This window comes from Pyxicephalus adspersus, chromosome 7, assembly GCF_032062135.1.
Source record: "Pyxicephalus adspersus chromosome 7, UCB_Pads_2.0, whole genome shotgun sequence".
NCBI lineage: Eukaryota > Metazoa > Chordata > Amphibia > Anura > Pyxicephalidae > Pyxicephalus > Pyxicephalus adspersus.
In genome coordinates this window covers 71,366,266-71,394,253 of record NC_092864.1, presented here as the reverse complement: position 1 = coordinate 71,394,253, position 27,988 = coordinate 71,366,266, and the positions used below count along the sequence as shown (strand labels likewise).

The 27,988-nt window shown below is 42.9% G+C and overlaps 1 protein-coding gene and 1 long non-coding RNA gene across 2 annotated transcripts in view; both read right to left on the bottom strand.

The window, feature by feature from the left end:
• Positions 1 to 12,094, bottom strand: part of ATF7IP2 (activating transcription factor 7 interacting protein 2) — a 33,414-nt gene extending 21,320 nt beyond the window's left edge. The window contains exon 1 of the mRNA XM_072418915.1: positions 11,953 to 12,094. Within this exon, the coding sequence (XP_072275016.1) occupies positions 11,953 to 11,976 (24 nt within the window). The 5' untranslated portion in view covers positions 11,977 to 12,094. The remainder of the gene's footprint in view (positions 1 to 11,952) is intronic.
• Positions 1,961 to 7,739, bottom strand: LOC140335912 (uncharacterized). Its single transcript, XR_011921774.1, has 2 exons — positions 2,631 to 7,739; positions 1,961 to 2,393 (listed from the first exon to the last, which is right to left on the bottom strand). It is a non-coding gene; the product is annotated as an uncharacterized lncRNA (long non-coding RNA).
• Positions 12,095 to 27,988: the final 15,894 nt, after the last annotated feature.

Below are 27,988 nucleotides of genomic sequence, written 5' to 3'. Positions count from 1 at the left end.
CAGAGTGATATATTTTGAATGTATTTCTTTTCACTTTGCTGATTAAGCCTTACAGAAATCCCAAAATGCTAGGTTACCATTGATTGTTAACCCTGCAGGTTTTCAAGCAGCAGTGGTCCTGGTGTGAGGGAGGGGTAAATCAAGCAAATGCAACCTTCCCGCCAGTGTGAATTAAGCCTAACTTTAGATGTGCCCCTGAGACTATATCTAGTTAAAGAGGACTTTTGTGAAAAAACATTTTTTCACTTGATCTGTCCACAAACCGAGCCCAGCAAGTCCCACGCTAGCTCGGTTTCCCTCATTTTTTCTGAAGCTCACTGTTGCCTCCAGCGCTGCTTTGCACTGCATATGCAAAAGCACTTTTCTTTTTGTTTTTACATTACAGGAAAGCCTCTTATGTATGTATAAATGTAAATGTAGCGGTGCTTTAAAAGCATCATACATGTGATAGCAGAAGTGGGCAGGACAGCCAGTGTCCCACTCTTATCACTGCCTATGTTCTATAATAAAACTGCCTGTGACGTTTATCAAACAGAGTGTGCATGTAGAATGACGCATCGGAGGCACTGTGTGATAGCTATGTGCCTGGAAAGGCTGCTTGTCATATTGTGCAGCCTAACAACAAACAGTGTTTAAACCTTTGTATCTCCTAAATAATTGGTCATAATAGCTTAAAAATTTAGGGTGCACAGAGTACTCTCACAGCTACTTGTAAGTTTATTCTCCCCCTTGAAATTCAAGATATGGGGGGGTTACAATTTTAAAAATATACGACAATTGAAACATATCACTCACATAGCAAGTAGCATTGGGGTGAGGTCCCTAAATTTATACCTACCTGTCACAAAACTATAACAGTCATAATATGCTAGTCTGTTTCTCTTCTTTGAGCTACAATTTCTCTGGAATGGGGAGATGTGTAGGAAATCTAAAAATGTGCGTGCAAAGTGGGGGAACAAAGCCATGGCATCATTGGAACATAAAAAAGCTCAAAACATGCTGCCTGCGCTGTTAAACTTCAACGCTAATTTCTCTAGAAAAGACCTTTTCTGCAATAAGGAACCTCCCTACTAGCAAGTTTATAAGTTTAGTTCCACTTTGAAAACTCCTCTGGTCATCTCATATAAATGTGGGACACTAAGTGTCATTGCTGACCAACTAATTTGTGGTTATTATATTGTTTATTACCCTAGAATGCCACTTGCATTTTTACAATTTATATATGCTCTTGCATTGACTTTTGAGTCACATTGGAGTTTTTATTTTTAAGCACAGGGCTTATATTTACTGCAGATGGCGAACTGCTTAATATTATGATTTCATAGGGGTTTACCTTTGAAAGCAACTGCTTTATTTTTTTTTTTTTTTTTTTTTTTACAATGCCAGTTAACAGTGCCTAAAAAAATATACCGCCACTAGCTGCCGCACTATATTGGCAGAAATATTGCCATTACATGCCACACTTCCACGGCAGGGACAGGTGGAGATTACCTATCATGGAGGATAGTACTAGCTAGTACAATAAAAATCATAGACAGCAAATCCTTACCAGAAGTTTTGGTAGAGCCTTGAGAGGATTGATTAGAAGCAGGATCTGCATGCAAGCCTGTGGTAAAGCTGGGTATTACTGAATTGCTAGTGCCAGTAGTGCCACAGGAGGCTCCAGACATATTACTTGGAACAACAGCATTGGTACTGTCTGTCTTTAGTACATCCATGGGAGTTACAAGACCAATAACTGAATTCATCCTTAAAAAGCTATTTTCATTCATAGTTTTTAAGGTTGATGATTCACTTAGTTTGTCAAAAACAGGTGAGCAATTGTCAATATTTGTTTTCACCGAGTCCTTTGAGAAATCTTGCAATGGGTCAAAAACAGAAATTTGCTTCCCTTTTTCCTCAACTCCTGAAGATGAAGAAACTTCTCTTACTTCATTAGGCTGTCCTTTCTCATTAGTGCTGCTTGAATTGTTTACAATATGCTTCCCGGCAGGAGTTCTGACACCCGATTTCTCACAGGTCTTTTTCCCTTTTTTCCATATTGATTCTAAAGATCCAGGTTTTAGTTCAGGGACATCACGTGAATCTTCCGAGGAAGTTTTAAACCCATTAGGTGAATTACTTTGCAATGAATTTAAATCCATTTCAGCTGAGGCATTATGAGATTTATTTTGTGCTATACATTTTTCCACCAAAACAGATTCATTTTGTGGCTGTTGGACATTTTCCTTTGGCAGCTCAGATGATCCCTGTAAAAAGGTTTTAATTTTTGAAGTATTTTTCAATTTATTAAGGGCTGCAATTTGCGTTCGACAGCTTGGGCTCATTGTTTTTCTTGCTCTGAAGATCTTTTTCCCTGTTCCTTTTTTACCGTTTACAGTCATAGCTGAGGCCTGCAAAACAAACATTTAAGAACACATTATTGCTCAACCTAAAATTCTAGTAAAAAAAAAAAAAAAAAAAAAAAAACCCTGCATGCCCATATTGAATAAGCTTCTAATTAAACAAGCATACCAACTTCACCGCAAATGTAACATTTTATAAACCTGGGTAACACAGATCATATTAGGAGTAATAATTGCCCCTTTAAACTAGCTGATAGAAAGATTTAAAAGCAAGTTTTTGCTTACTTTTTTTCAGCATTCCTACTCCTCCAAACATGGCAAGTTGAGTTGATGCCAAAGAGCTCAATTTTGGTGTCATCTGACCACAAGACTTTCACCACTTTTCACAACTCCTCTGGATCATTCAGATTTTCATTGGCAAACTGAAGACGAGCCTGTACATGTGCTGTCTTGAGTGGGGGGACCTTGCGGGCTCTGCAAGATTTCAGGCCTTCACGGCACAGTGTGTTACCAATTGTTTTCTTGATCACAGATGCCCTGAGATCATTGACAAGTTCCCCACGTGTAGTTCTGGTCTGCTTCGTCACTGTTCTCATGATCATTGCAACTCCACAGGGAGAGATCTTGCATGGAGCCCCAGACAGAGTGAGATTGACAGTTATTTTGTGTTTCTTCCATTTGCGAGTTCTCACCAACTGTTGTCTCCTTTTCACCAAGCTGCTTGGTGATAGTCTTGTAGCCCAGTTCAGCCTTGTGTAGGTTTACAATCTTGTCCCTGACATCCTTAGACAGCTCTTTGGTCTTGGCCATGGTGGCTAGCTTGGAATCTGATTGATTGTTTCTCTGGACAGGTGTCTTTTATACAGGTACTGTAACAAGCTTGGATTGGGAGCACTACCTTACAGAGGGTGCTCCTAATCTCAGCTTGTTACCTGCATACAGTGAAGACACCTGGGAGCCTGAAATCTTGCTGGTTGATAGGGGGATCAAATACTTATTTCACTCATTACAATGCACATCAAGCTCTGACTTTTGAGCACTGGATTTTTGAGGGTTCCCTTGTTGTTATTCTGTCCCTCACAGCTACAATAAACCTACCATTACAATTATAGACTGGTCATTTCTTTGTCAGAGGGCAAACATACAAAATCCGCAGGGGATCAAATATTTATTTCCCTCAATACATAATATATAATTAAATCTTTGTATTGGATTCAATACAGTTATTTTATTTTGATTCCAATGCAAAAATATTTGAATTTCCCGCTGCGCCTCCAGCACCAACATCACCGGGAACTCCCTAGGAACATCAGTGAACTCGCCTCGCCAGCAGAAGATCGAAGGCATAGGGTGTGGTCTGAGAACGGGCACAAGCGAGCAGGACGCCGATAGGACCAGGTAAGTGGGTTTTATTCTTGTTTTTAGCTACCCCAATTGTGGTGTACCCCCAATTGGGTTTTTGCTTTTAGTATGCTTTTTTACCCAGCCACACTCGACAATACGGCCAAGGAAAGATTTGGTTCTGGATAAGGTGGAGCATCAATGTTTTTATGATAAAGGGAATAAGGCCGATTATCTTCTGGCCTGCCAAATACAGGATCAAGCAGCCAAAACTACACCCATGGCAGTGCCAAGGGTCCCTACATTATATCCTTGAGACCATTTCTGAGATCTTTGGCGAGTACTAAAAATCTTTATATTCATTGATGCATGACTCACAACTAACGGATCAATCCACCCATGACTCACACATTGATGAGTATCTGGGCAGTTGCTCTCTGTCTGCTTTAGAGACCTCAGTGGTTAATGCACTCAATAACAATGTCCATTCAGAAGAGCTGGCTCTCACTCCTAAATTCATGCTGCATTCTTACATATTTTTTCTTACATATATTTTCTAAACCAGGTATGGACCCGCAAAACCCCTCAAGTTCTGGCCCTTTACTTGGCCCCAACAGCGGAGGTTTGACTGCCACATGCAAACTTGCCCATCCTTATTCAAGACAGAATCAGAGGGACATACCCACTGTCACCATTCCTGTTCGCCTCATGCATAGAGCTGCTGCCCATGACAACCTGCCAACAACCAGACATCATGGGGATTCCTATTTGGACTAAAACATTTACTATCACCGTATATGCCAAGGATATCCAATGTAAATGACACTTACAAATGCTCTCAAAACCCCTCCTAACCTCCAAAGAATTCTGGGCGAGTATGGCACCCTTTCTGTCTACAAGAATAATTAGATGTTTATATAACCTCCACCTATGGCATTCTGTATAGCACAATCTATCTGCCACTTTTCTGGGAGCTCCACTCTCCTCAAATAGCATGCTCTCCCGATATCCTCTTTTAGACACATCACCCAGTTTAATGTCTATACACCTTAAAATAATATATTTTTACTACTATTCTATCAGTTTTGTTGCCATGATCAGCACTTGCAGGCCGCAACCCTCAACTTTATTTGGTGGGGGGGGAGGGGGACTCATCGATTGCATAAATCAATGCTCTCTTCCCTTCAGGAGAGTGGTGGATTGGGTGTTCTTGATTTCTTCAAATATTATTTAGCAGCTCGTCTGTCACTTGGCCTCATAGGCAACCTTGCAGTCGTTCAATTGCTGGACAGAGATCGAATCATATTTCATATGATCATCATCATATCATCAATCATCATATTTTGGGCATATCCAATTATAGCTCCATATTGGAAACTAGGAAATTACCTTCCAATTTGTTTAGTGGAGATTCCAATCACTTGCTGGGCCTGCCCATATGTAATATTTCTAAACTTTCCATATCCTGACCACGCCCAAATTCCGCATATTACAAGGCACTGGAAATAAACCTCCCCTCCGGGGTCTCTGACCTATACTCTTTAATTAAAGATGTCCAGCTTATGGAACATCTCACAGCCTGGCTACATGATCGTATTGAAGTTCATGGCAATTTTGGCATCTGCAGATTATTTATGGTCTCCTACCAATATATTTCAACAATGTGCTAATACCCCCTTTAAGGTGAACTTATCACATTTAAATGTTGAAAAATTGTATCCCCTAGGCATTGCAATATCTAGGCTTTTACTTGCCCTTCCCTCCATTCCTATGCAACTATACACTGTTAAGCTACGTACACACGTCCGTTCATGTACATACAGCACCGTTCATGCATCGTGCACTCCCTTGTCGTTGGAAAGGATCATGAAAGATCCTTTCCAACGACAAAAATTGGAAGTGTGTACGCAGCTTAAGGAAAAAAATCTACAAGTCTTTTAACAGTTTGAACGACGGCTAACTTGTCTGAGACCAAAATTTTATCAGGGGATAAGTAAAACACACACAGCATCTTACATGGCAAAGAAACGAAAACAAAATGATTTTGGCCGAATCTTACAAAAGAATGCTCACCTGCTATATTTAGACAATATTCTGGAGCACTAAAAAACTGGCATCCCCATCGCACAAAACAAACTTTGAAAATTCACCATCTGATGAATCCAATCTACAACCAGTACAAACATATAAATCTAGATCCAACAAGTTTCTACCTTTGGACCAACAAAAATATCAAGGAATTTGTTTATTGTAACCCAGTGTTCTCCCCAGCCACTTTTAGCTGTGGGCGCATCATCCAGCAATTTTCGCCACCCGGCTGTTTTTGGATGGTTACTGAAGAGTTTGGTAACAAGATAGGGGCTGTCATCCGCCTACAATTTATACCCACATGGCTAGAAAATTTTCTGGGATGAGCGCTGTAACCTTACTGACACCAACAAAAAAAACAAAACTTTCTGCACAATAAAAGGCCCTAATATCCTTAAAATAAATAAATAAAGATATTGTACTCAAACTATCTAAGAAAGAGGGCAATATTGAAGTGATGGACAAATCATCATTAATATAAAATAATGTGCTCAATGAGTGGTACCAAAAAAAATTATGACTATAAACGATGAACAACAGATTTTGCCACTATTATTGATTCAGCTTATAATGGAATCATCACTTCAGACAAGTTTTCCTGAAGTTTAGGTATCCAATTACCCTTACAACCGTCGCCTTATCAAAAACCCTCCAGGCTGACCTAATTTCAGGTATAGGTAGCCTTACAGCAAAAGCAAGCAAATTTGTTGATCATTTTTTTCACACCTACCCCTGTTGTGGGTTTACCTTCATACATTAGTGAAACTTAACATTTGCTTTAAATTTTGTAGGAAATATACTTAGATTCAATGTACTTCAAGTCACAAGTGCGTTGGAGGCTCTTTATTGCAGTAGGATCAGAGGTGATCAGTACTTTTCCATACAAAGCTGCTAAAGATAGCTATAGATTTCAATTTATTCCCACTCACAATATAATTGTGTTTAATGGCACATACTATTGACAAATACAAGTTGTGGCCATGAGCACACTTTTTGCCTCCTCGTATGCAAACCTCTATTTAGGCGAATGGGACAATAACATTGTCTTAAATGACAAAGCATCTATAATTACCTTGACCAGCTTTTGACTTAGCATCAATATATAGATGATATTTTCATTCTTTGGAATAGGCAAACAACTATACATTCTTATATTGCAAGGCTACATACACACATCAGATGATCCTCATCTAATAATCGCCTCAGGGCTGATATCACACGAGAATCTGGTGTGTGCAGAGCGCTCGTCTTCCAGAGGATCGTCCTGGCAGATCCACGGACGACCGCATTAAAAGTGAAGGTAGAGAGCGCAGCGGGGTGCAACTCCGTGGTTTTCCCCCTCCCTTCTGCATAGAGCAGAACAGTGCTGCATGTACAGCGCTCGTTCATGTATTGTGTAGTCGTTTGTCTTTGGAACGGATCTTTCACAATTACTGCACGTGTGTACGTAGAAACATGTTGTGTGTTAGATTTACCCTCAACATATACATTTGTTTATACATTTCTATTATTGGCCTGTTTATTCAGCAATAAATTTATCATTACATAAGATATTAAAGACATATAGATCTCAAACAATTTCTGTTACGGATAATGCTTTGAAAAAACGGGTTTAATTTGTATGCAATTCAAAGACAAAAATGAATATCAAAATTTGAAAAACACACTTTTCTGCACTGCACAGTATTAGTTTACATTAAATATGGTGTTGCTGAAGATAATAGTATAAACCTTATTGTAGTTTGTCCAGTTAAAAATCATACTAAAATTATGATTTCGCAAATCATTGCAAAGGTATTTATTATAATAAAGTTGCTTTATTTCACTTGAACTTTCTTAACCTCCTGAGCGGTTCATTTTTGTCCAGCTTTAAATGTCTAAAAGTACATTGTTTTTCATAAAAATTTATTTTACAGTATAATATAATAGTATAAGTATAATAAAATTTGAAACACAAAATCATGTAAAAATTATAAATTAAAAAAAAAAGTTTTTTTAAAAATGTTATTAAATATTATACTCATACTATATTATACTGTAAAACAAATGTTCATGAAAAAAAAACCTGGGATGTTTTCTAGTGCAATATGAAAATAATATTGCACCTTGGTTTAGAAAGATTCCAGTGTTTTTCATTTGATTACATTATTTAATAAATGTATTCTTAATATATTAGTTTTTATTATTTTAATTTTTTTTTATTAGTTTTATTAAAGTATTATAACCTATGATTTCGGGTTTCAAACTATATTTTCTTAACTAGACTCATATTTGGAGAGATTTCAGCGAGGTATTCCTAAGAATAAAATTTCCATGCAAAACAATGTACAACTTTGACATGCAAAAATACTGACATAATCAGACCGCCAGGGAGGTTGAAAATGAAATGTACCTGCCTGCTCGCAATATTTTCTATGATCCTGGCCTACCAGGTAAGTGAGGAGAGATGAATGTACTTAAAAAATTGCAAACAAGCTGTAAGTTTATTTTTAATGCAGAAGGGCCATTGTTTGCCCCTCTCCCTTCTCACTTTTTTGATAGGTGTAGCTTTTAAAGGGGAACTAAACCATCCCCCCAAAAAAATACACTTTAATCCCGCAGATCTGTTGGAAGGTCATTTTGTTTAGGTCTCGTGTCGTCCCAGTATATGTCTTCAGCGCCGTCCTCCCAGTATATGTCTTCAGTCCCAGTATATGTCTTCCTATGTCATCCAATCTCGCACTGGGCAGGTGTGAGATCGGGTGACGTAGATGAGGAGGCAAAGCCTCCCGGGATACCTACGTCACATATCCCGGGAGGCTCTTGACTGCTCCTTCTCATGCAGAACACATTTTGGTGCGTGCTTGTTTAAATCTTTAACCTTTTGCGTATATTTTCTTAAGACTAAGGCAGCATACACATGTGCGATAATTGTCGCTGGAAAGGAACGATCCATGTTTGATAATTGTTAACACAAAAAGTGCACAATGAAGCGGACGAATAAGCAATCTCGCTGGAAACGAACGACCGCTCCAGCGGACCCAATTTTGCGACGATCGTTCGTAAACTATTGTGTGTACGGTTGTTCAGTGATTGTGGATTGTTCTGCGATATTCTTTCTTCTGTACAAGTCACTTCCTGCAAAGTTTGAACGATCCTAGTGTGTACATTATTGGTGGATTATATTTGAACGAAAAAAAATAATCAGGAATAATCATGGATGGTTCGTTTTCAAACGATAATTTTTGCACGTGTGTACCTAGCCTAACACTACTCAAATTAGGTGAAAAAAAAAAAAATGTAATATTGCTAAAGAAAACCCAGTTTGTCTCCTCACTCCACCCTCCTCAGTTTATGCAATAATTTGTTATCTTTAGTAATGACAAAGTAATCACCAAATAAACAGGCCCATAAGGGCTATAAGGGATACAAGAGACTGAATGCAGCTCTATAGGTGCACTAACAGGTAAATGCTCATTATCACCCTAATATAATCTACCTGGCAAAACCACTGTGCACCTGTTGACCAACCTGACTGATCAATCAATGCTCCACTGCCTGCTCTGACACGTTAATTCAGCATGAAATAACTCTCTAACCAACAGCATCCAATGGGAGCAGTCGCCTTTATTTAAATTAAAGCGTAATTAAACTTAAATTTAAAAAAATTACACTTATGTTTAATCCTTCGATGGAGCTGGTCCTTCCCTCGATCCGCTCCTACGTCGTCCTAGAATTCCTCTTCGTCCCAGCGCAGAGCAAACATCTTCAATCTTCTTTCTCCACCACCCGACCTCCTATATATATATTATTATTTCTTTATATTGGACTCAATACAGCTATTTTGTACTGAATACAATACAAAATTATTTGAATTTCCTGCTGATCCTCTCGTTCGCATCGACGCATGCACCGACCGCAGATCGTCGCTGCATTCGCTGGCTGGAGATCAAGGAGGAAGAACATGTCCCCAGGACCTGCAGGGACCAGCAGAACGCCAGGGGGACAGCGACAGAACAAGGTAGGTGGGTTTTTTTTTTTTAGTTAAAAGCTACCACGTGTGTGAGTCGGGATTACACCGCTTTTTGCCTCGAAAATCCACCTCGAGTCACACTCGGGAATACCGCTAGGGGGGTTAAAAAGGAACTAAACTAAAACTAAATTTTTACAGCACTGTCCACGAATGAATGGGAACTCACGGGATGCATGACATAGGTATCCCAGGGGCCTCTTGGGTGCTCTTTCTCCTTCGGACATGCTCAGGAGCCGTTTCGTGAAAGGAGAAAAAAATTTTCCAACCTATGTCACGCCGAGGTTGTATGACGTAGGATGAAGAACTAGGAAGGAGAGGCGAAGATGGTGCCGCCTGATGCGCCGGCTCGGGGACGACGCAAGACCCAATGGAAGACACCTTTCGGAAGAATCAGACTGCCCTGTGGGATTAAAGGTAAGTGGATCTTCTTGGTTTTGGGCACTTTTCACTTTAGTTCCTCTTTATGTCTTGATCGCCGTAGAGATTAAGACTTAATGGGGCGGTGCTGCACCCTTTTTTTATGTTGCACCACAACATTTTTACTTTATACATTATATTATATTTTATCTATATATATCCTTCTATTTAAAGTAAAAATACAGTAGGATCTTGCCTATCTGGCTCGCGACCACCCGGCCTCGGTACTATCCGGCCTAGTACGGAGGCCGGAAAATAAAAACTCCATTTTAAAATGCCGAGGCTGTGCGGGCAGACGTGTACTGTGGTGCTCCTGCATGGCACCCGTTGCCGTTGCCTGCCGGACCTGTGTGGGATGTCCGCGGGTGTGGTATAGTGATTTATTAATGGAACTTTAGACTATCCAGCTTTTTTGTCATCCGGCCTACCCTGCCGCCACATTGGCCCGAAGTCTACTATATGAAGTTTATGTACACTTTAGTGTAATTCAGCATAGGGTAACTTCTTTAACCAATAGGAGCTAGGAGCTAATAGGAGTGCTCGCATTTAAATTAAAATCAGTAGAGCTGCTTATTATTATTGCCTATTTATTTCGGTGGAAAGTTCAGGGGCGCTCACTGCAGCACAGACCAGGCTTTCCCCATCGAGGATGAATTTTTATACTGCCCAGTCTAATGCTCTAGTTTCCACAGATTTTCATTACAGGCTTTTTTTGTCTACTGAAAATACTGCAATCCCCCTCCCCCATTGTGTTACCTCCCCCATCTCTTAGATTGTAAAGCTCTTCTGGCCAGGGTCCTCTCCTCCTCTTATGTATCTATAGCTGTCATTTGCAACCTCCATTTATTGTACAACACTGCGTAATATGTTGGCACTATATAAATACCATCTATTAATAATAACAATGTAAACAGATTGTAAGCACTTTGGGGCAGGGTCCTCTCCTCCTCCTGTGTCACTGTCTATAACTGTAATTTGCAACCCTCATTTATTGTACAATGCTGCGGAATATGTTGGCACCTTTATAAATACCATCTATTATTATTAATAATAATAATAAATAATAATGTAAACAGATTGTAAGCTCTTCGGGGCAGGGTCCTCTCCTGTGTCTGTCATTTACAACCCCTATTGTACAACGCTGTGTAATAAATATGTTGGCACTATATAAATAGCATCTATTAATAATGATAAAGTAAACAGATTGTAAGCTCTTCGGGGCAGGGTCCGCTTCTCCCGTGTCACTGTCTAATCTGTCATTTGCAACCCCCAATTATTGTACAATGCTTCATAATATGTTGGTGCTATATAAATACCATCTATTAATAATAATAATCTAAACAGATTGTAAACTCTTCGGGGCAGGGTCCTCTCCTGTGTCTGTCATTTACAAAGCATATTGTACAGCGCCTCGTAATATGTTGGCGATATATACATCCAATTTAATAATATTAATGTATAGTAGATTTGCATTGTATCCAATCACTTCCACAGCAATATAAATAGATAATAGTATAAAATATTCGACCCTATATATTTTTTCTATAGAAACAGATGACCAATAAAGCCTACACACTGCATATTATATAAAGCCATAGGCAGACTTTGTTTACAGCCCCACATGAAACACAGGAAGTTCTGCGCTCCGAATGTACATGACCCATATCCGGTGTGCCGGGTCGGACTCCACATGGCTTACCGGCTGTAGTAGCTGTGTACTGGCTGCTCCGCTCCTCACTCACAACTCACCTTTACATCTCCAGCCGCCTCCATATCTCCTCGGGAAGGTTTATCAGCCAGATCACGTGCTCGCCGTAACGTGTCCGCTCCGTGCCAAACTTGGTTCACAGTTGTAGCCACGCCCTCCAGCTGCCAATTCTCCAATAAGGAGGGGACATTTTAGCGCTAAGGCGCGTGCGCGGCAGGCAGAGTCCTGTGATACAGCGAGTGTCATGAGGTAAAGTAGCGCTAAAACGGAATGTTATGTAATTATAAGTCACTGCGGAGGTATGAAAGCAGTATAAAGCGGATGAAGCGCTAAGCAGATAATAGGAATAACTGAGGAGTGATATGGAAATCCTGACGTGAATGAAGGACACTTTATTATCTTATATGAAGATTTCTCCAGAGCAGGATTAGGCCCTGGAGGATTAGGCTAAGTACACCCGTCACATGGTTCTCTTCCAATAATCCCCTCAGAGCTGATATGAGAAGACAATCTGGCCAGTGTACTGCGCCGAACAACCGTCCTGGTGGATCCACAGATGAGGAAACGATCGTAGAGCAAGTGAAGGCGAGGGAGCACAGCGGGGTGCCGCTCCATTGTTTCCCCCCACTCCATAGAGCAGAATGGTGCTGTATGTACAGAGCTCGTACATGCATCGTGCACTCGTTTGTATTGCACGTATACGTAACCTAAGGCTTTAGGTTTATAGCGCCTATTGCAAATTAAATGATGGCTATCAGGGGCCCCTGAGCCTTTATACTTAGTACTGCACCACTGATGCATTCACAAAACTCTTTGTTTTTTATTGGTGCATCAATAATTATGCTTTATGATGCCAGTGTGGCACCCTAGCAGAACCTGTCCTTAGTCATCAACTACCAGCAGCACATTCACAGCTGAAGATGTGACCAAACACAGAATTCATCAGCTAATCAGATTGGACACTAAAGCTCTGTACACATGGGCAATAATTGTCAGTGGAAAGGATCTTTCACAATCCACAGATGAGGAAGCGTGGTAATGAAAGTGAAGGGGAGAGAGCACTGCGGGGTGCCGCTCCATCTAATATGTTGAGACAAACATTCATCCTAATTTCATTTATTAAAATAATGTACATATTGCTGCGTACACACACTCAATTCTTGTCGTTGGAAAGGATCTTTTATGATCCTTTCCAACGATAGGAACCGCACGATGCATGAACAAGTGTTGTACATACAGCACTATTCTGCTCTAGGAGAGGGGGAGAGCGACAGAGCGGCACCCTGCTGGGTGCCCCCCCCATCCCTTGCATTAGGATCGCTTGTCGTTCATCGTCCTGGATCCGCCAGGATGGATCGACGGACAATGAATGACGCGGGCTGTACACATGCCAGATTCTCGCCTGATATCCGCCCTGAGCCAATTGTTGGGCGAAAAAAATTTGACGTGTGTACATAGCTTTACATGCAAATTCAACTTAAGAACAAACCTACAGTCCCTATCTCGTATGTAACCTGGGGACTACCTGTATATAAAGGGTGAATTTTCACCGTTTATTTAATGTTTTGTTTTTTGTACATTTTTGGTGGAGAACCCCTTACCTTCTGTCTTTTCTGCCATGGTGGTAAAGTCTGGGGGTAAATTTGCAGTGTTGCCCAATTCACTTAATATTTTGATGCCACTAAGGCTACGTACACATTTACAATATTTCTCTTCCGATAATTGTCTCAGGGCTGATATCAGACGAGAATCTGGCCTGTGTACAGTGCTCATCGTTCGTACGACCGCCCTGGGGGATCCATGGACGAGGAACTATCGTAATGGAAGTGAAGTGGAGAGAGCGCAGTGGGGAGCCACTCCGTTGTTCTCCCACTCCCATCACCATAGAGCAGAACGGTGCTGTATGTACAACGCTCATTCATGCATCGAGCAGTCATTTGTCGTTGGAAAGGATAGTGAAAGATCCTTTCCACCGACAATTATTGCACATGTGTACAGAGCTTTAGTGTGGAATCATCTGATTAGCTGATGAATTTTGTGTTTGGTCATATCTCCTGCTGTGAATGTGCTGCTGGTAGTTGATGACTAAGGACAGGTTCTGCTTGGGTGCCACACTGGCATCATAAAGCATAATTAATGATGCACCAATAAAAAAAATGAGTTTTGTGCATGCATCAGTGGTGCAGTAACAAGTATTATGACGGTATTGAGGCTCAGGGGTCACTGATAGCCATGCGTGTTCAATGATGTCATCAGCAGTGCAATGTTGATATCCTTGTGTGTAAAGTCTGCTTGTCATATTCTGCAGCCTATCAACTCACTGTGTATAAACCTTCATATCTCCTAAACCGTTGGTCCTAACAACTTTTCATGCCAAGAGTACACTCATAGCTACTAGTAACCACAATTCCTTTAATGAATTATAAGATATGGGGGTAACACGTTTAAAAACTTGTAAAAATTGAACATTGGGGTTGCTGTTTCAAAAGCAAGTGCATATAGAAGGCCAAAATTGAAAATGTAAATTTAGGGACCCCTGGGGCCACTTACATAGCAAGGAGCAATGGAGTGAGGCCCCTAAAATTATACTTCTGTTCACTAAAACTACTATTGTAATACGGTGCTACCTTTTCTGTTTCTGTTCTTTGAACCCCAATTTGTCTTAAATATCCCCCTCCCCTAAAAATTTCATAAGCATGCCAACATGCCAATCAAAACTCACTGCCCTGGTAACTGTCCGCTTCCCTATCTTGAACCATGATTTTTCCTAGAAACATACAAATTTCGGGTAAACAAAAGTATAGATGCAAGTGGGGGGCACTTGTTGCTAGTAACTCCCAAACCATCATCATGGCATCATTACAACATAAACTCTCCCCATCAAAACACACTGCCCTGTTACACATGTCTGTACCCTTACAGTTCCTTAACCCCGATTTCGTTTTGAGGGGGAGAATTTTTTTTAATTTTTAAAGGTTCCATAGTGATGACATGGGGGTGTTATCCACAGATGTTCTCCACAAGTTTAGGAGAAATTGAGGTTCAAGTGTTAAAAGTAGGCAGTAATGTGTAAAAGGGCATTGCGTTTGCCATAGTAATGAAATGTTAGTGGGTGTCCCCCCAGTGCACCTACATTTTTGGTTTTCTACAAGCCACCATTCAAGGGAAATTGGGGTTCAGAGAAGAGAAGCCGACAGTAACATAGTATGACAGTTAAAGATTTGTGACATGAAGGTATCAATTTAGGGGCCCCACCCCAATGCTCCTTGCTATGTAAGTGGCCCTGGGTGTCCCCAAATTGAATCTTCAATTAAGGACACCTAGGCGTACTTGCTTTTCAAACCTTCATATCTCCTACACCAATTGTCATAGAAATGTCAAATTTTTAGGGTACACATGGGACCCCGAGAGCTCTTAATAAACCAAATTCTCCCTAATTAGCACCCTAAACATAACACGTTGCCAGACATGGAGCCACAAGAATAAAATCCTAATAACAATCAGGGATATTTCAAATTGGGGGTATTTGAAGACCAGGCTCCCCAAATTAAGCAGTAAGCATTAGGCTACAGTCAATTTACTCTATGCTGTGGTGCCCCAAATATATATGGTGCTGAAAAGTTCCTGGCTTTTCCCAGAAAGAAGAGAGCCAGAGGTATGAAATAACAAATTTATTCAACATATTCCCCCCTAAGACAAATGTACTTGGTACAGCATATTTGCAACTTTTCTACACCATTCAAATACAAGTCCTTTAGTTGGGCCGCAAACCAACTCTCAGCAGCATCTTTGACGTCAGAAATGTCCTCAAAACGTTGCCTCTTCAGGTGTTTCTTCAAATGCGAGAACAAATAATAGTCTGAAGGGGCCAGGTCAGGTTAATAGGGGGGAGGGTGGAGCAATTGGAAACCCAGGGTGTTTAAATTTAGCAGCCACAACGTTGGAAGTGTGCACAGGTGCATTGTCCTACAAAAAAAGGATCCCTTTGGTCAACTTTCTACGGCGTTTCGTTTTATTTGCCTCCTTCAGCTGGTCCAGGAGATTAGCATAATACTTGTCTGGTGATACTAAAGCCCTGAGGTAGGTAGTCCACCAACAGAATATTGTTTTTGTCCCAGAAAACTGACGCCATTACTTTTTTGACCAATTTCTGGGTTCGGAACTTCTTTGGCCGTGGGGACCCACTGTGGGGCCATTCTTTTGACTGTTCCTTGGTTTCAGGATCATATATGTGGAGCCAGGTTTCATCCTCAGTCACTAACCTAGCCAAAAGTCCTGTGCAGCTTCAAAATGGGCCAAAATGGCTTTGGATGCTTCAACTCATTCTTTCTTCTTCACTGTTCCTTTTTCATCACTGTTCAAACATTTCGACACTCATTTTGCTGAAAGCTTGTGTTTGTCTAGGATAGTGGTGATAACAAACCCAACATGCTTCCGTGGAATGCCAAGTATCTGGGCTATCTTTTTTGCAGCTATTTCGCAGCCGGTCCTCAATATTCATCTCATGGACAGCATCGCAGGTTACCGGGTCATTTGAGGTTGGGGGGCGCCCATTGTGGGGCTCATCTTCAACGGTGAAATGCCCAGGCTTGAAACAAGATATCCAGGTTTTGACAGTGCTGTAGGAAGGACACTTCCCCCTCAGTGTTTGTGACATCTCAGTGTGAATGTCCTTTGCTGACTTTCCCTGGAGAATCAAAAACTTCATGACGGCCCGTAACTCCAACGATGTGAAACTTACTTGTGCCTCTGCCATCACAGCTTCTTACTAAAAGAAAAAATAGTTTCAAGAATCGCAAAGACCTGATATTTGCACAGTTACATACTAAGATATTAGGCTGTCATATGCCCCCACACTCATTTTTCTATTTCATCTGGAAGGGGGCAAAGCCAGGAACTTGCCCACTCACAAAACTTCAGGGCTGTGTTCAGACTGGCGGTGAGGTTGCTGTGCATTTACCCCTTCCTTATGCCTGCCTAGGGGAGATGCTCAGTACCGTTCACTGCTGGCTGTAGTCAAATCTACAGATGCTGCAGTGTGAGGGGCTGGTAGGGTGCTTGTTACACATAACTGGCCACTTACCTTCTGTATAATATATTACCTTCTCATAATAGTATGAGTAAAATAAAATTTGAAACACAAAATCATGTCAAAATAATAAATAAATTGAAAAAAATGAAATAAATGTAATGATAAACTTTGACATGATTTTGTTTCAACCTTTATTATACTCATAATAATATAATATACTGTAAAATAAATGTTTGTGAAAGATAATCTACCGCTTTAGATATATAAATACAGTGTATTGCATCTAATACAGTTTGTATTGAATGCAATACAAAATAATTTGAATTTCCAGCAGCGCCCCTAGTGGTGACTGTATGCGCCAACGTCACCTTGAACTCCAGGGGAATGTCAGCGCACTCGCCAGGGGACAGATCAAGAAAGAGGATGCGGCCAAAGGATGACAGGACGCCAGAGGATGCTGATGGGACCTGGTAATTGTTTATTTTTTACTTTTTTAACTACCCCAAGTGTGACTCAGGGGTTACCGCCTTTATCAGGTTTTTTTCACCCTGAGTCACACTCGGGGTTACCACTGGGGAGGTTATTAATTAGGAAACAAAATGGCCACGAGCTGCAGCCAAGTGATAAACAAGATCACACCCGAAACTTTAATTACCTGGGAATGATAATGTCTGTGTTCTGTGAGAATGAAACCGCAACGATAGGGTGCAGCTCACAGCCTGTCAACAAGTGTCAATATTCAAATGAATATTAAAAATACAACCCCTTAGATATTGTATGTTACAAAGTGGTATTCTGAATATCGAAATAATTGTTTAATGATTTATGAAGTATAGGCTGGCCAGGTCCATTATGGGACAGACCAGACCCAGGTGCCTTCAATAGTCCAGGCTGACAGGGCTTCCCAGTGGGGGGGGACGTGTATGACGAAACCCTACCTGGTGATGTTTTATGTATTACTTATTAAGCTTGTGATAGAGCTCATTGAATTGTATGTTACAATATTGCTGATCCTTAGATATCGGCAGTAGCCCAGGATAGATAACCATAGATACCCTTATAGTAAGGGTCTATGCCATTGTTGTGTATTGTTTTATCTGACTGTTGTTGCAATAAATTTGGTAAGCTTAACTGCTTTGGTGTTTTCTTTGTGTTAATGCCTGTAAGGTAGACCCACAGGTAAGCGGTCCCCTGTGTAGCTGGTTTTGGTGTTCCAGGGCCATGTACCTGTGCAAGTCTGTGTTTCACCGAGCAATACAAGGGGGAAGTGTCATGGTCCCTCCCGTGACTGAGGTTAGAAGATCTAAGAGACTGGCTGCACGTGAGGTTTTCTGACAGTCTCTTTGCTTTCACTTACTTACCACACCTCTGGTCTTAGCTGCAGCTACTATTCCTCTATCATTACTATTCCTCTATATGACAATTTTATTCAGTTCGGAGAGTCGTGCAAATTATATTTTAAACTACGTCCTCACTCTTCTGGGGATTAGAGTCAAAGAGTGGGTATAATCATTTCTTTGCTTAACGGTGACTCTCAGTCTTGGGCTTTTTCATTGCCGACCAGATCTCAGTCCGTCCGGTCGGTAGACAAATTTCACAGAGCTCTAGGCCTTATCTATGATGACCCAGATCGGATCTCCCTGGCCGAGACCAAGTTACGTGGCTTACGGCAGGGAAAGCGTTCTGCAGAGACCTATTGCTCTGAATTTAGGAGATGGGCTATGGATACAGAGTGGAACGATCCAGCTCTCCGTAGTCAGTTCTGTCAAGGGTTATTCGAGAACCTGAAGGACGCGTTGGCGTTTTACGAACATCCTGAGTCATTGGAGGCGGCTATGTCCCTTGCTGTACGTATTGATAGATGTCTGAGGGAGAGATCAAAGGTTCCTCAATCCCAGGATGTACTATCGTTATCACACCCACTATGGGTTGAGAGACACTTGAGTTCATGTCTGGTGACGAACCTCTGCAGTTGGGGGGAGCTACCCCTGGATCTGGAGATAAGAACTTTAGGCTCAAGAGGGCCTGTGGAAAAAGGGGACATTTTGTTAACATATGCCCTCATGTTCAACACCCAGGTGAAAACAAAAGGAAAAAAAAAATGGGTTTAACTCTTTTCACTCTTCACTCTCCAGACTCTAAAGTCATTTCACTCTTGGTGGTCTGGGTGGGGAATCAGAGAATTTAGTTTTGTCATTTACCGGTAGTACCCAATTTCTCCTGTCTGCCGAGGTGACACTAGACTCCAAAACGGTGGGAATTGAAGTGTTTATTGACAGTGGGGCAGGGGTTAACTTAGTTGATGGTCAGTTCATCCGTATGCATGGTTTGACAACAAGTACATTAGACAAAAATATCTCGGTGTTTGCAATTGATTCCGCTCCACTCACACAGAAATATTTGTCACAAATGGTGCAGGACATCAGTAAAAGTGGGTGATGTTCATCAAGAGTTCATCTCGTGTTTTGTGCTGGAGGGTCTGCCTGCTCCATTTGTACTAGGTTTACCATGGTTAAGCAAACATAATCCTACCATCCATTTACAAGCGAGACCGATCCTTGAGTGGAGTGATTATTGCATAGACAACTGTCTTAACATATCGCTTTCCATGGCAACCGCTAAGGTTGTACCTTTTGTTTATTTCTGATGTAGTCTCGGAAGGTGGAGACCAGGAGTTACCCCTGCATTGGGAGTATGATTGCCCTATCAACCTTATTCCCAGAGCTAAGTTACCCAAGTCTCAGTTGTATAATCTTTCCGAACCCGAAAGGGTGGCCATGTGAGAATATATCACTGAGAGTTTGGCTAAAGGTCAAATCAGACCATCATAATCTCCAATAGCTGCAGGGTTTTTCTTTGTTAAGAAGTAGGACAGAAATCTTAGGCCATGTTTATACTTCCGTGAGTTTAATAGTATTACTGTCCGTGATCCTTACCCCCTTCTGTTGATCCCAGATTTGTTCAACCAGATTGTCAGTGCCAAGGTGTTCTCTTAGTTGGATTTGAGGGGGGCATATAATCTGGTAGGGATCAAGGAGGGGGACGAATGGAAGATGGCCTTTAATAACCCTGAGGTTCATTTTGAGAATATGGTCATGACTTTTGGGTTGACCAATGCTCCTGCCGTTTTCCAAAATTTCATTAATGACATCTTTCATCATCTGATGGGCAGGTTTGTTGTGGTGTTTCTGGATGATATACTAATTTATTCTCCAGACATGAAGACTCATCAGAACCACGTGAATCAAGTGTTACAGATCCTAAGAGAGAATAAACTGTATGTTAAGTTGGAGAAGCGTGTCTTTGCAGTTCCGGAGGTGCAATTCCTGGATTATCTACTCTCATCTTCAGGTTTACGGATGGATCCTGAAAAGGTCCATGCGGCGTTGGACTCGGATCGACCTGAAAATCTGAAAGCGCCTATGCGAATTTTGGGGTTCACCAACTACTACCGTAAATTTATTTTGAATTACTCGACTGTGGTTACACTTTTAACGGACATGACTAGGAAAGGTGCCCATATCTTAGTCTGGTCTGAGGCGGCCTTACAAGCCTTTTCAGTCGTTAAGGAGTGTTTTGCTTCTGCCCCTATACTGGTGCAACAAGATGTGTCACTTATTGTGGAAGTTGACGCATCTGAGGCAGGGGGCGGAGCAGTCTTGTTGCAGGGTCCTTCACTTAGTAAATGGCTATTGGCTTCTCCAAGAAACTCTCTAATGCAGAAAGAAATTATGATGTAGGTAATAGAGAATTGCTGGCCATTAAGTTGGGTTTTGAGGAATGGCGTCATTGGTTGGAAGCAGCGGTTCATCCTTTTTACGGTAATTACCGATCACAAAAATCTGGCTTACTTGGAGTCGGCCAAACATCTGAACCCAAGGCAAGCCAGATGGTTGTTGTTTTTTACCAGGTTTAACTTCATTGTCACCTGTCACCCTGGGGCTAAGAACGTCAAGGCGTACGCTTTGTTGCATAGTTTTCCTGGGGGGGGGATTCGGAAGATTCTGGTCTGTTATTGTCTGAAGGGGTAGTAATATCCGCCCTTTATCCTGATCTTGAGGCAGAGGTGTTGAAGGTCCAAGGAGATGCACCGGATTCTTGATCTCCAGGGAAGTTTTGTCCCTCCCGAATTACGGCACAGGGTGTTCAAGGAACATCACCGTACAGTTCTTACAGGACAGCCTGGGAGCAGATCCACGGGTCGATCTTATCTCTCATAGATTCTGGTGGCCAGGGTTGCATAAATGTGTGGAAGGATATGTGTCAGCTTGTAGTACTTGTGCACATGATAAGGTGACACATACTCGGTCTTCAGGATCTCTACTTCCGTTGTCGATTCCATCCCGACCTTGGATTTGCTTATCCATGGACTTTATCACAGATTTGCCTAATTTATCAGGAAAGACCGTGATCCTGGTGGTTGTTGATCACTTCAGTAAGATGTCGCACTTGATAGCATTACCAGGGTTACACAATGCTAAAACCCTCGCACAAGTGTTTGTCGATAACATTGTGTAGCTAAATTGTATTCCCTCTGATGTGGTGCCTGATAGGGGAACGCAGTTTGTTTCCAGATTCTGGAAGGAATTATGCACTCGCTTGGGGGAACAATTGTCCTTCTCTTCTGCTTTTCATCCTCAGTCGAACGGACAGACTGATGAACGCACTAATCAGAATCTGGAGACTTATTTGAGATGTTTTGTTTCAGAGAATCAGGAGGAGTGGTGTTCATTTTTGTCTTTGGCCGAGTTTGCCATAAATAACCGTAGGCAGGAGTCTACCGATAAGTCGCCATATTTTGGGGCATATGGGTTCCATCCGCAGTTTGGCACATTTTCCGGTATTAAGACTTCTGGTATTCCAGAAGAGGAAAGATTTTCCTCTTCTTTGTCATGTATTTGGCGGAAGATTTAAAATAATTAAAAAAAGATGGGCAACAAGTCGTAACGAATGGCTGACAAGAGACGCATGAGTGGTCCGGATCTAAAAGTGGGTGATTCGGTGTGGCTGTCCACAGGAAACATTAAGTTAAAAGAACCTTCTTGGAAGTTGGGTCCAAGGTTTATTGGTCCATTTAAGATTTCCGCCAAAATTAACCTGGCAGCCTTTCGTCTCGAACTTTCGCAGGCTTTAAAAATTCATGTTTTCCACAAATCTCTGCTGAAGAGATATGTCGAACCTGTTGAACCGTCCTCCTTGCCTCCCACTCCTGTCATGGTGTACGGTAAACTAGAATTTCAGATCGCCAGGATAGTGGACTCCTGAATCCTCCGTAGATCTCTCCAGTATTTCATTCACTGGAAGGGCTACAGTCCAGAGGAAAGAATGTGGATTCCAGCGACCGACGTTAATGCAAGCCCCCTAGTGAAAGGTAGGTGGTGACCATTTCCCTCTCCCTAGCTTGGAGGTCTAGTCCCTTGTCATTATCTTCCTGTTTTGATTCTGGTGTTCCTCCCTTTCCCCCTTATCCCATGACAGGATGTTGGCAACTAGAAATGTGAGGGCCAATAGGAAATGCCTTTTGTCCACCCCTCTCCCCATTTAAATGGTATACTGATCATGCCAGGTTATCCTGTAACACATCCCTTTACTCTTTATGCACCCCAATTTCTCTGTAAAAAAAAAAAGAAAATAAAACTGCAAATGCAGGAGTCTTGTGGCTAACTCCTAAAATTTCATCACTATGGCACCTATAAAAGACACAAAAAACTATACCAGTCATACCGTGCTACTCTGTCACACTTAGCTGGCCATTTACCTTCTGTGGACCTTATTTCTCAGGAACAGGGGGATGTAGGGACCTGAAGATGTAGCAATAAGAACATGCCCCCCTTGGCTATTATTCACAAAAATTTTGATTTTGGGGTTCAACGAAGATTAGTGGCCCCCTTTAACTGACAGGATGCATTGTATGGTGTTGTTTCTGCTCTTTGGTACAGGAATGGTGAGCAGGCAGCAATAACTGACCGGCCAGAACTGTATAAAAAATTACTAGTCTTTGGCAGTGCTCTCCAATTAATAAGCAAGAAAAAAAATCCCCTTGTCAGTTTAATAAATGAAATTGAACACCCCACATGAAGTATCTCTTTCAAATAGAAAAGAGCAAGCACATTTCCCAACCCTTTTGGACATCCTTTACAACATATGCTAGGACAGTAAATACTATAACACATTTAAAAAGTGAAAGCATAAAGATGCAACAAACCCACTACCCTAATTAAAACATTTCATAATTTTCAGGGTCAAGAAATGTTTGTCGCAGCAAATTTCTACTGGAAAATGTATCTGGGACCCCAATTAAAGCGTACCTAAATTCAACTTTTTGACTTTGCATAAAAGGGTAGACATTTTGGGTTATTCATTTTTTAAATGCATAAGTGCAACAAACACCAAGGGTGTTTCAACAAGGGTTATCAAGGGTGATCAAGACTAAATAGGAGTGCAGAGCCTCCTGGGATACCTACGCAACGCATCCCGGGAGGCTCAGGGTGCTCCTTCTTTGCATGCCCTAATCTCGTACATGCGCAGAAAGGGCATTTTTTATATTAAGGGGAAGAGATGCCGACCTCACGCAAGGGCAGCGAGATTGGCTCTCTTTTTTCCCCCTTCACAGCGGGCTACGTCACCCAATCTCACATCTGTACAGTGAGAGATTGGGTGACGTGCCAAGAAGACCATGGAAGAACAAAGAAGTGAAGAATAAAGATGGCGGCGCCCAAAGAGGAATTCCCAAAAAAAGGAATTCCAGGATGACACAGGACCGGATCGAAAGAAGGACCAGTGCCATCGAGGGACCAGCAGGTTTAAAGGTAAGTAGCACTGTATAGTTGCACCATAGTAATGTCAGAATATGGAGCATATGAAGCAATAGCTATAAAGCAAACGCAATAAGGAAGACATCTATTTTTCACCCAATGGAAGACTTACTTGAGACAGTTCCAGATAAAGCACAAAAGGCAAGCTGGTCTTATGTCACACTGTTAAAATGCAGCACAAATACAGCGACAAACAACTCCCCCCCCAAAGGTACCCCGAGTGTGACTCGGGATTACCGCTTTTTGCAATTTTTCCGGCCCCGAGTCACACTCGGGAACACCCCTTAGGGGGTTAAGCTACATATACCATCCAACCACACTCATATAGTTGCAGATATGACTTTATAGGACATGTCAAAAAGAACCTGACAATAGGTGTTGGTCCCATTTGGCTCAACACTTATTATATTTGTTTAGACGAGTGTAAAGCCTAGCGAATAACTGTTCCAATAATTGAACCTCCTTTATACAATATTGCAAATTGGAGAGGGTTGCCAGGTGGGTGAACTTCCAATGCATTGTAATAAGGCATCTAGTGACTGTAAGGATCTGTGCAGATAGGGTATTCTTTTAAGTGATTTCGACAATGATAGGCTCTCTTGTTACAAAAAGCCACCTTGTGCCTGTAAAATGTCTTATTTTTTTTCATTAAAATTGGAGATGAGCGAATTTCTCGAAAATTCGATTCGGTCGGTTCGCTGAATTTTCCCAAAAGATTTGCTTCGATACGAATTTATTAAAAAAAACGTCTATTTCTGGGCTGCAGAGAGCCTTGATAGTGGTGTAGAACTTTGCCTTGCAGTAACACGCATAGGGAGTCTGCTGGGGTAGTGAAATATTACTGAGTCAGTATGACATGCAGATGACAGGGGTCGCTGTTAGAATCACTGCACTCTTCACTTATTTGGGCAGTCACAGGGCCAAACTGACTCAAGTATGAACTTACAGGTCCATGTTAGCGTCAAAAAGAAGCGCACTTCTTTTACACCCTCATCTGATTCCACATAGATGTCTATGGAACCTGTTCTAATAACCGCTTATACAAGTAGGAGTCAGGAGGCCACAGAGTGGCACAATGGCAGCAGCAGCATCAGGAGACCACAGAGTGGCAAGGTGACATAGTGTGGAGATGGCAGCAGGAGCATCAGGAGACCACAAAGTGACCCGATGACAAAGTGGGGCGGTGGGTGGCAATACCAGTACCTGCTGACGAAGGTGGGTGAAAGAAGGAGCACTTGGCATCTGATGTGTTGCATCAGACAGGGACTTGACTCCGAGGGGCTCTTGCCTGGTTCCAAGACCTGCTCCAAGGACAGTGACAGGTGGGGAGTTTGACTGGGGCGGTACACCTGTTAAACGGTAACGTAGGTGTCCTAAGGCGAGCTCAGGGAGGACAGAAACCTCCTGTGGAGCAGAAGGGCAAAAGCTCACTTGATCTTGATTTTCAGTATGAATACAGACCGTGAAAGTGGGGCCTCTTGATGCTTGTAACATTTAGATTCGGAGCAGGAGGTATCAGAAAATTTACCACAGCAATACCTGGCCACAGAGTGGCACAATGACAGTCTGGAGGTGGCGACAGCATCAGGAGGCTACAGAGTGGCACAATGACAGAGTCTAGAGGTGGCGGCAGCATCAGGCCGAGACCACAGAGTGGCACAATGACATAGTGTTGAGGTGGCAACAGCATCAGGAGACCACAGAGTGACACAATGACATAGTGTGGAGGTGGCAGCAGCATCAGGAGACCACAGGGTGGCAAGGTGACATAGTGTGCAGATGGCAGCATCAGCATCAGAAGACCACAGAGTGGCAAGGTGACATGGCGTGGAGATGGCGGCAGCAGCAGCATCAGGAGCCCACAAAGTGATGCGGTGACAGAGTGTGACGGTGGGTGGCAATACCAGTACCCGCTGACGAAGGTGGGTGAAAGAAGGAGCACTTGGCATCTGATATTTGACATCAGGCGGGTGGCAGCATCAGAGTGGTAGCTGAGGCAGGTAGCCAGAAAAAAACAGTCTCTTTTGTCAAGGTTTTGGTCAGGCGGCATGGATCATCTAATCAGCTGCATCAGGCATTGGTGGGTGGAAATCCTGGCTGATCCACTTTTTGGACCGGTAGCGAGGGTCCAACAAGGTGGAGAGACGGAAGTCATCCCTCTGCCGAATGGTGACTATTTGGCTGTCACTGCGCAAGCAAGTAAGCATGCAGCGGGCCATTTCTGCAAGCGACTCGGAGGGACTCCCTGCTTCCATCTCCACTACATACTGCCACGGTGTGTCTGGGTCCTCTGCCTCATCTTCCTCATCTCCCTCTTGCTCCTCTGGCTGCTCCTCCTCTCCTGTCACCTGAGAAGAAAAACCACCAATTTCACTATACATTGCCTTTGCCCCAATGTCCTCCTCCTCCTCCAGTTCAGCCCCCACAGGGCTCGTGTGGCCGTGAGATATAGTCTCCAGTCCCTTGACCAGCCAGATTTACCAGCATCTGTTCCAGGACATAAAGCAGTGGAATGACGTTGTTCATCCCGTAGTCCTGGCGACTGATAAATATTGTGGCCTCCTCAAAGGGCTTGAGCAAACGACAGGTGTCACGCATGAGCTGCCACTGGCTGACATCAAAGTTACACATGGGAGTACTCCTATCCACTTGGATCATCAAGAATTCCTTGGTGGCCTTTCTCTGTTCGTATAGTGGTCCAACATATGGAGGATGGAATTCCAACGGGTGGAAACGTTGCATATCAGCCTATGTTGGTGGATGCCATTCTGCTGCTGCAGCTCAAGGAGGGTGTGCTTTGCGATGTACGAGTGGCTGAAGTGCATGCAAAGATTCCTGGACATTTTTTTGATGTCTTGCAGATGAGTGGAAGACTTAATCAACCACTTGACAACCAGATTGAAGACGTGTGCCATGCTGGGTGCATTGCTCAGCCTTCCTTGATGCAGCGCAGACACAATGTTCTTCCCGTTGTCGGTCACCATGGTTCCGATTTTGAGTTGTCGCGGAAAAAGCCATGATTTGATTTCTTGATGAATCACAAGGAGCAGTTCCTCCCCTGTGTGACTCCATTCGCCCAGGCAAACCGGGTGCAGAACAGCGTGACACCGCTGTGCCCTGCACATGTGGTATGCTGGTGAGGCACTGTGAAGTGGAGGCTGAGGGGGATGTTGTCTCAGGACCAGCGGTGTGAGAACGTGGCGGTGGAAGCGGTGTCACCTGGCCAAGTTGCTGGTGTGGCTCTGCAGGAATCACATTCACCCAGTGGGCTGTAAAGGACATTTATTCTCCCAGACCGTAGTTACAGCTCCACACGTCGGCGCTGTGGTGCACTTTGGCAGACACCGACAGGCTCAAGGACTGGCCCACCATCTGTTCTACATATGTGTGAAGGACTGGTACTGCCTTTTTCGCAAAGAAATGACGGCTAGGGACTCTCCACCTCGGCTCGGCACAAGCCATTAGTTCTCTGAAAGGTGCAGAGTCCACCAGTTGGAAAGGGAGGGCCTGCAGCACCAGCAACTTGGACAGGAGCACATTCAGCTTCTGTGCCGTTGGATGGGTGCATGCATACTGTTGTCTCCTGGCAATCGCTTCGGTGATCGATTGCTGACAGAATGACTGATGAGGAGTAGGAGGAGCAGGAGCATTTGGACCAGCAGATGATGGAAATGACATACAGCTCCCCTCGGCTGAGGTGGTGGAGCCTTGACTGCCTGAAAGCTGGTGTGTGCCACTGGGTGATATAGCAGTTGCTGCGGCAGGCTGGACCACCACATCGGAGCCACAGTTCTCCCAGGCCACTTTATGGTGACACTGCTTATGTTGAAGCAGGGCTGTGGTGCCAACATTGGCACCCTGGCCACACTTCAACTTCTGCCCACATATTTTACATATGGCCATGTTAACCTCCGGCGGCTTAACAAAAAACTGCCACACCGCCGAGTAGGTGATTTTCCCGCCAACCCTCCACACTGACTGGCTGCTACGGCCGCTGCCTCTGTGAACCCCTGCACCACTACTTCTCGGGCAGGTAGGCTGCTGCGAAGCAGGTGGTCTACCCTCGGCACGTTTGGCTCCCGACCCCCCACTGCTGCCACCCTGCTGACTACCAGCCATGCTACCACCTTGCTGGCTCAGCCGCTGCCTCACGGGCAAGCTGCCACCCTCTTCTCCTGATGATGATGAAGCCCCTTCTTCACCCGGCTCCCAAGTGCGATCGGCCTCAGC